The 9,121-nt window shown below is 31.5% G+C and overlaps 1 protein-coding gene across 1 annotated transcript; it reads left to right on the top strand.

The window, feature by feature from the left end:
* Nucleotides 1-6,369: 6,369 nt before the first annotated feature.
* Nucleotides 6,370-8,825, top strand: LOC126837455 (uncharacterized). Its single transcript, XM_050571361.1, has 4 exons — nt 6,370-7,129; nt 7,465-7,689; nt 8,270-8,399; nt 8,745-8,825. Exons 1-3 carry the CDS (start codon nt 6,378-6,380, stop codon nt 8,358-8,360), a joined length of 1,068 nt encoding a protein of 355 aa, XP_050427318.1. The 5' UTR covers nt 6,370-6,377; the 3' UTR covers nt 8,361-8,399; nt 8,745-8,825.
* Nucleotides 8,826-9,121: the final 296 nt, after the last annotated feature.

Genomic DNA, 9,121 nt, shown 5'->3' with positions numbered 1-9,121 from the left:
GTTATAATGTACAATGGTTGTCTGTTAAAACAGCATAGGCACAAATAGAATCATGTCTTGTAGAGTTTAGACCCTTTAAACTTTAAAACCACGATAGCAAATCTAACCCTACTTGTCCTATTTTTATTAGTTTCCTAAGAACTATATATTTTTATAATTAAAATCGCATTATATTCAAAGCGTTTGGCATTGATTTTAAGTCGTTTTAAAATGCATTACTATCCCCAAAATAGCGATTGGTTATATCGTTACACCATGTCATGCCAACTCTTTCATTACTCAATATTATATATTTTGCTAAACTTTGTTAGGGTATGTTTGTGAAGGAAGCAGTTGTGTTTTTCAACTTTAGACCACCGAGGTAATGGATTGAAGCTCTGCTCAAAGAAATCCCATTTGAGTGACCAAAATAACTTTTATGATTTACATCAATGTTGCTAAACCTAATTCTGGCCTAACTTTCGTTTTTAGCTTCAATGCAGAGCCGCCAAGGTATTGGTTTTACTCTGATGTGGGCTTTTTTTTTTATCTGTATACACTGTAACTTTTTTATTACTGGACCAATTTCTTCCAATAACAACTCTATAAATCATAAATTTCATCTAGTTGGTACTTTGATTAATTTAATGAAAAGAACGGGGTAATCCAAAAAAGAGAAAACACATTGTATCGACTGGAGTAAATGTACTATTTTTTCAAAGTGTACAATTTAAAATCACGGCGCTCTATAACTGTTTTTAAAATAATCGAATTAGTTGTATAATTGTAACAATTTTCCACAGAAGGAGTAGATGTTTTTATTTTATAACACCCCAAAAAAGTGGAAATTTAGACTAAACCGCTGTAAGTTTCTAGGTTGCAATGTGTAGTGAATCAACAGTTAACAGGTATCTGTCGTGCATATCATATGACAATAGTACTTCATCAGAAAAATGTACCATACAAATCTGGAACTAATTCGACTATTTATAAATAAGTTTTAGCATGCCGTAATTTTAAGATGAAAAATATGTACTTATTTTGTAGCTATTTTCTCAAATTTGAATGGAAAGGGTTAAACCTTAAACATTTTTTTATTCTATTAATGTAATGAATTAAATTTCAAATGACATTTGATTTTTTCAATATTTTTAGATGAGTTATTTTAGGTTGGGGGGAAAGCCCACTCAATCCCCCCTTGGTTTACTTATAACAAATTTATAGGGGCCTATAGCCGTAAAAAAGCTACTAACGCGGTAAAAAATCCACCTCTGCATTTAGCTCTAAAATATTTTCCCGTATTTTTACATCTCTCTTGTCCCGCATTTCCTTTTCTTTTAAAGTAATGCAGTTTCTTTGGGTCTCAAGTAACTCTGGGATCACTAAAAAACAAGTTGATTCCATTGCTAGCTCAACTGTATCTTTTCCTGATCCGCGTGGATTTCTCATCCCCGTTAGAACATTCTTCAGCTATACCAAAAAAAAAAAAAATATTTTACAAGCGAAGCAAACGATCCTCCGAATTTAAATCATGCAAATAATATAACGTAGGCAAACTATAAAATTTTGTTTTTGTAAAATCATAACTTAAAAGGTCGTGTGTAACCAACTGGTGTTTTTCGTAATATTTTGTTTGCAACGCGACATTCACTGTGAAAAATACTGTAAAAAATAATACAATGTGTAAAAAAATAATACCTACATTATAATATCGTTGGCTTCTGTACAACCAACAGGGATTTTAGCTAAAACTAAAAATGCTAGCTGTACGCTTATACTTATGCATGTAAAACGCTAACTGCTATGTAGTTACCCTGTACGTCTTGGTTGGGGGTGGTGGGTGTATGTGAACAGATAAAATCATTCTAAATACTTCAACGGTGGTAAAAAACAAAAGTGCAAAATGGATATTCGCTATGACTTGTGTAAATACACAGTACTGCCGAACAAGAAAATAGGTCAAACATATAAAAACACAAACAACCAAAACCGAATACGTTTTAAAAGAAAACAGTTTTTCGCGTACTAGTACAAAAAAATATACTTACTCGTTTTTGGAGTGATATTGCGTCGAAAAACACAAAAAATAAAAAAACCTGTTGCCAAGTGCCAACTAAAATAAAATGTTCGATATTTGAACCCGAATAATATTAATATCAGCTATGAAAAATAAACCAAAACGTTTATAATTTATGTATTCAAATACTTTAGAAAAACAAACTATAAACACACGGTAGTCGTTGGTTGGTTTTTTTAACCACTATTTTAGCTAAGAAAGTTTCACGGTTAATGAAATAGACACAATTAAAATCTATGCTTGTGACTGAACCCATTCCTTTAGCTCGGTAATTAAAGGAGTCTACATAAGAAAAATCCATCATATTGTAATACTTTGTTATTTAAGTTTCATTCAGCGCCAGATTGGGGAGTCTCACTTGTATCAATTATTATTGGTCGTTAGGTAGGAATTATTCAAATAAAAACATGTTAATTTTAAACTCTGCCATGCCCATAGCAAGCAATTAAGGCATCTGATAGTTCAAATTTTAGAATCGTTTTCCAAAAACACCAAGCCATTGGTCAAGCAAATGACAGATTGGTCTACTTAGTACTTGCCAAATGTTAAAATAATAATAATTACCAAACTTAAAACCCTAGTTATAAACATTTCCTAATAAAAATCAAATTAAAATACTCAACAACAACATTAGCTGTAATAACTAATAAGTATACAATTTATACTTCAGAACTATCGCGATGACGTTTTAAATACTTTATGCATTTCTTTATTTTCGTGTTCACTCTTTCAGATTATATCACATAATACTCGTTTTATGGAACACATTTTACTATTACTTTGTAAATAAAAATACATAGTATAATAACTTATTATTGAATTTGAGCAGGTTTCTTACACAGGGTGATTATGTCAAGGATAAGACACTCGTTTTCTATTGAAATAATTTCAATTTTGTAATTTTTCTTTTTTGTTGGGGACATTTAAGTTTTATGCTATTTCACAATATCAGACAATACATTGACATTTTTATCTTTTTTTTTTTTGTGTGTTTTCAAAGAACTATCAACTTTTGAATATGAAGTGAGAACATACATATTTACTATTTTTTTTTTAATTAAGAATGATTGGCTAAACATTTTGACTGATGGTTAGCCACTTTTGAATAATCACAAGTTATTAAAATTACAATTTAGGACGGGGATGGAGTGCGGTAAAGTAATGCTCACATGTACAAAAAATACTGCACTCCACTCTTTAAGTAACTATTTTAAGAAAAACGAGCATCTTATCCTTAACGAACCAACCTGTATATGTTCACCGATGACCCACAATAAGCTTGATGTAAATGGATAGGCCGGACAAAAAAAGAAGGTGTTTTTGAAAAAGAAAGAATAACTGAACAGAAAAATTCTGTCATAATGTAAAAATAATAAGAACGGTCACTAACAAAATAAACATTTGGTTTTTACCAGGAAAAACCAAAAACCAAACTCATATCCATTTTTATCACTTTTTGTATGTGTTTTTAGACCCTCCTAGAAGACACTTCCTTCCCTATTTTTATTAGCTTCATAAGAACTAGATATATTTATCATTAAAATCGAATTATTCAAAGCGTTTAGCGTTGATTTTAAGACGTTTTAAAATGCATTACTATCCCCAAAACAGCAATTGGTTATATTGTTACACCATGTCATGCCAACTCTTTTATTACTCAATAAATATTTTGCTAAACTTTGTTAGGGTATGTTTGTGAAGGAAGCAGTTGTGTTTTTCAACTTTAGACCACCGAGGTAATGGATTGAAGCTCTGCTCAAAGAAATCTCATTTGAGTGACCAAAATAACTTTTATGATTTACATCAATGTCGCTAAACCTAATTCTGATCTACCATTTGATCTTCTTATTTTGTGTTGATTTTGGGATTTTGGCTGATCGAGTATGGTTAGCTTGTAAATGGCGTGGTTCAGGCATTTTAAAAATATTTACATACATACATCTCAATGAGTACGACTTTAAACAAGGCAAATAATAGAATAATAAATATATTAGAACATTAAACGGTATCCTACTGATACGCACGTGCGATACAGATGTCGTTAACAGACTCCGTCGTTTCGCTAATAATTTACAATAGACTCCGATGTTGCATGTTGTTGATTTTCTCGTTAGCCTAATACAGGGCTTAAAGTGGGAAAAAATTAAAGAGGAGACTAATGTCTCCATATAGTTTTAAGCGTTCCATATATAATTTTATGTATAATGTCTAATGCATATAGTATATGTAATATAGAAACAGTGATTGTGTAACATACTCATCCCACTTTTATCCTTGAATAATGTTCAAAATTGTAATTTATTTCATAAAAAATTTAAACCACAAATAATACAACATTTTTAAGAGTAACTCGTGTTTTATACAAATTTAACATTTTGAAAGAGAATATTTTTTCTTATAATATTAAGTTGTAAGTAGTGGTTGTTTTTTAAGAAAACTAAAAAAATCACCCAGACAAAAATTATATACATCATAAAAATGTAGTGTTTTTAGTGCTTTAAATTGTACAAGAAAAAATGTAAATTCTACGCATGGTAGGGTGAGCATGCTTAAAAAATCACACATTCACACTTTACCTATATATTAATATATGTTATCACTTATGGGCTAATCGAATACCTATTTATCACAGTATAGCCATTTACAATAACTAATAAAATCAATTATTTGTACACATATATTAGACATAGGCGTAATTTCAATTTTTAACTCGGGGGGGGGGGCTGGACATTTTTTTAAAATATATATATATATAAGTAAATGTATTTTTGTACACTAAAATTGTACGCATAACCTAATTATTTTGGTGGGGCTATGTCTAGCATTGGGGGGGCTAAGCCCACCCTAGCTCCCCTGTATTTGCGCCTATGATATTAGATAGTCCATAATTTGTATTAAATACATTTGATAAAAGTAAAGTAACAATTGATAAAAAAATAAAAACCAAGATTTAATCTCAACGGAATTCTGAATTATATTGACTAATGTTTGGTTATAATTGGAGCGGTACGGTGTACCTTACGAATAATTTGTTAACGGGGACGCTTTTTAACCACCATTAGAGGTAGAAGGACTGAGTCCCCCTGCACCCCCCCCCCCACTTTAACCTCTGGCCTAATAACGTTTACCAAGCTCATAGCAAGTATTAAAGTCATTGTGTTAATATAAAAACACAAAACTTACGTTTGATTTATTGACCTGAGGTATTTTAACTACTTAATATCTCATTAATTGCATTGATCAATAAATGTACATTAAAAAACCCAAATATTTAAAAAAAAATGAACCAGTGCATAAGTTCAAAAACAAATAAATGTGTTCAGCCATTTCAAACTGTTAGCTTTGGTGCGGAGCTTTGAGTGCAATGGTATTACAAAGACGCAGATCCATAGATCAGAAATCGTACTTCTTGATATGTACTTTATAACACCAAAAATTAAATATGTTCAAACCCTCCGGTCCAAAATGCCTTAACAATTTACATATTCTTTAATTCTATAACTTTTTTCAATCAAAATTTCAATTTAGTCCAAACTTTAGTAGAATTGTCATTTGATAATAATACAAGACTACAGGGATACAGTTAAAAAAAATTGAACACAGCTTAAACCAAGTACAGTCTAAGCAAGTACAATGTAAGCTAGCACAGTCAAATTAAGTACAACATAAATCAGAATAGAAGAATTTGGGTCACATAAGTTTTTAAATCTGAATGTGATTTCATCAGAAACACAGGCTTCGATGCTAAACAAACGGCTCGTGGTGAAACTGCGTTGTTTGTTTATTTTGAATGTACCAACTATTCGTTTGCGCGGTAGTACTCCACATTAACATACATTTTAGCGAATACCTATTTTTATAATAGTATTTAAATATTGTTAATGTGTTTTTACAAAAACAATATTTTATAGTTTTACCAATGTTGACTTTTGTTGACTTGAATCACTTTGAAGTTTGATCGGCTATGAAAATATGTATCAAATAAAAAGTACAGACTTAAGGTAAACACAATATAACTGTGATTTTCAATTCTTCAAAATTAATACAAACATAGGCAAACAATTAATAAACATAAACCAACAACTGTGCTAACACTGAATCCTCAAGGATATTCTGAAGACAAAAATGTTTTAGTGTATCTTAAGCCGTAGAAAAAATATAACGTCGCTTAAGCAATAGCAGTATGTTAAGTCATTTTAGTGTGATTCTATTGTGTCTTTCAGGCGTTTATTGCATATCGTCTAAGTTTGACAATTTAAATTTGAATGAACTAAAACAAATTTTGAACGGCACGATCAAAGTCGACGAATGGAACGCAGCTATGAACCAACACATAATTTACAAACATGTCAATGGTACTAAAACCCCTGTTAACGTTAAAGCGGCTGTGGACAATTTTAAGCGAAATGCTGACAAAAGCACTGTGACGGAAGTGGAATCGATTCGCAGTACAATCAAAATAGCTTATCAATGCACGTTAGCGAGGTACGCAAGCATAACCGCTTACTTAATATTTCAGGATTTGTGGGAGCACAAAACCAACATCAACTGGGCCATAAATCATGCGAAACTAAATTCTTCGAATTTCGATATTCGATCAATGTATGAAAATGAACTATTTCAAGAAATGTATCATTCGATACAGTGGGACAAAAATATATTAGACTTTGACATTAAATTAGGAATAGGCGTTGAAAAAATATTCGCATTCCACCGATTCCATAGTACGCCAAAGAGGGAACTCCACATTTTATGGGCAGGACTCATCGAGAAGAAGCTCGGTTTAAATATCAAGTACAAAACCTATACTGAAGTGATAAAAACGAGGTTTACCAACGAATATAACCTACCGTTTTTTGACGCCCTTAACGAACTTGTCTGCGTTCTCAATGAGGCGATTCAATTGTTCGACAGTGTCATCGAAGACAAGTGCGTACCACACGACATCAGTTTTGTTAAGAACTTCGAATCCCTAAAAACGGACGTCCACGGAGATTTCGTGGGGCTTCTGACGCATTTTGATGCAATGAAGGCCAGAGAGGCTAGCAAGGATGGGCAGCATACAAACTACAAGTATTAAAAATACGTATTTCAATTTGTTTTTTGTCTTTTAAGTTACGTGTGTCTTTATATTATATATTAATCATTAAGTTACATGTACTTTGTATTTTGTATTTCAATCTTAAAATACAAAATACTTTGTGCATTATGTCTCGCTGGACTCACCGGGTGTGAGAGTGCAACGACCGCATCGTTGCCGTATACCAAAACTTTACCGATGACCACTCGCTGTCTTTGATTATTATTAATATTTCATTCTTTAATTATTGTTAATTTTTTTTACTTTCCCAACTATTCACCCCATGAACTAAATAGTTGTTATTTGTACTTTGTTTTTTTTTATTTAGTCGAGAAGTTACTGTACCAGTGCCGTACCTGGAGGCCAGAGACTCTAATTCGGAGTTGTACAGAGATTTTTCAAAACCGATTCCGGGAAAACAGCCAGCATATGCCGAAATAGCGGCTTCGGGTTGCTTCGTAGAGAATTTGGAATTCGAGATTTCTGGTTTCAAAACGGATTTTAAAAATACTAACAAGCCAACGGACATTTATGGCCATAGCCGCTCTGGACGGTAAGATATAAAATATTAATACATCCTATTAAATAAATGCAGATTTTATTGGACGTCCCAGGAAGTAGAATGATGTAGACGAGATACTTATCGAACGGTGGATTGGAAAAAAATAGGAATTAGACAGTATAGCGAAAGAATATAGACTAGAAGGTCGTAAACGAGATAATTGGATTTGGGTACATTGATTGCAATTGTTTAAATCGCTTTTGTTGTTATTGTTATTGTTTCTTCATTTATTTTGGTACCATGACTCAATTAGAATGACTCTTGATATACCCACTGACTTCCATACTCGGCCTACGTGGCTTTACTCATTACTCATAAGGTGTGCATCTATAATAGATTTTTTATATATTTGCTGCACCTCCAAATTTGTTCTTCTCCTGTGCAATCCATCTTTTTAAATAGGGTTAAATAAGCATTTTTTTTCTGATAATAATATAATTTCTAAGTGTTGGAATATAATTAAATTTAACAATGTTGTAAAATATAATAAATAAACAATTTTTTTAAATGGAAAACTACAAAACTATAAATTTTTTAAGAGACCTTAAAATGTATTATTATTATATTTAAGCACGTCCGAAATTAAAATGAAACTTGTAGAAACCACCTATTATGAGCGGCAAAGTGATGTAAAAATAGGTATGATATTGTTTCGCGATTAAGATAAATCGTTCAGTGATTATCTTGAAAACAGCAGTAATGTAAGTATAATGTATTGATATTAAGTAGGAATGTAGCATAGCAAGCACGTCTATTAACAAAGAATGAGTCTTCAAACATTTTAAATAACTTAACCTAATCTATCTTTACTGGCTTCCTAAATGTATAAGGTTTTGTTAAATCTTACTGTCCATAAACTTGCTTAGTAAAAACATGTTGAAATTGTTTACTTCCTTAACACAGAATGAGAAAGAAAAGTTACCAAGTTCTGCCTTAATGCGAAAATGATTAGAAAGGTTGCTAGTAAAATATACATTCGGTTTTTACCAGGAACAACCAAAAACCAAACTTATATCCATTTTTAACAATTTTTGTACTTTTTCCAGACTACATAAACCAACACGAAGAATCTAGGATCTGCTATCATAAATATACATTGACATGTCTCAATAGTTAATAAACGAATAAACAATCTAATGTAAAAATTACAGAAATTATTGTACAATATATTAACTCTGCAACTTATGGGATTTTATTTAATGTTTTGCTACAATTACTTATATAGTCGTTTTCTGATAAAAGTGCGTTGACGCAAATAAAATGATGTCTTGTAGAGTTCATATCCTTAAAACTTTCAAACCATGAAAGCAAATCTAACCCGACTTGCCCTATTTTTGATGGCTTCTTAAGAACTAGATATTTGTATCAATAAAATCGCATTATTCAAAGCGTTTGGCATTGATTTTAAGTCAACCTCATACGC

Source organism: Adelges cooleyi, unplaced genomic scaffold, assembly GCF_023614345.1.
Source record: "Adelges cooleyi isolate 19-005CV unplaced genomic scaffold, UGA_ACOO_1.1 ACOO_flye_CR_arks_rails_tigmint_CR_PRNA_249, whole genome shotgun sequence".
In the NCBI taxonomy this organism is placed as follows: domain Eukaryota; kingdom Metazoa; phylum Arthropoda; class Insecta; order Hemiptera; family Adelgidae; genus Adelges; species Adelges cooleyi.
This window is presented reverse-complemented; position numbering and strand designations above follow the sequence as displayed.

Excerpts from the sequence above, each read along its gene's own strand:
- LOC126837455 (XM_050571361.1), top strand. The coding sequence starts at position 6,378 with ATGAACCAACACATAATTTACAAACATGTCAATGGTACTAAAACCCCT. Across the intron at positions 7,130-7,464 it reads GGGCAGCATACAAACTACAA|TCGAGAAGTTACTGTACCAG; the intron begins GTATTAAAAATA and ends TTTTTTATTTAG. Across the intron at positions 7,690-8,269 it reads GGCCATAGCCGCTCTGGACG|CACGTCCGAAATTAAAATGA; the intron begins GTAAGATATAAA and ends ATTATATTTAAG.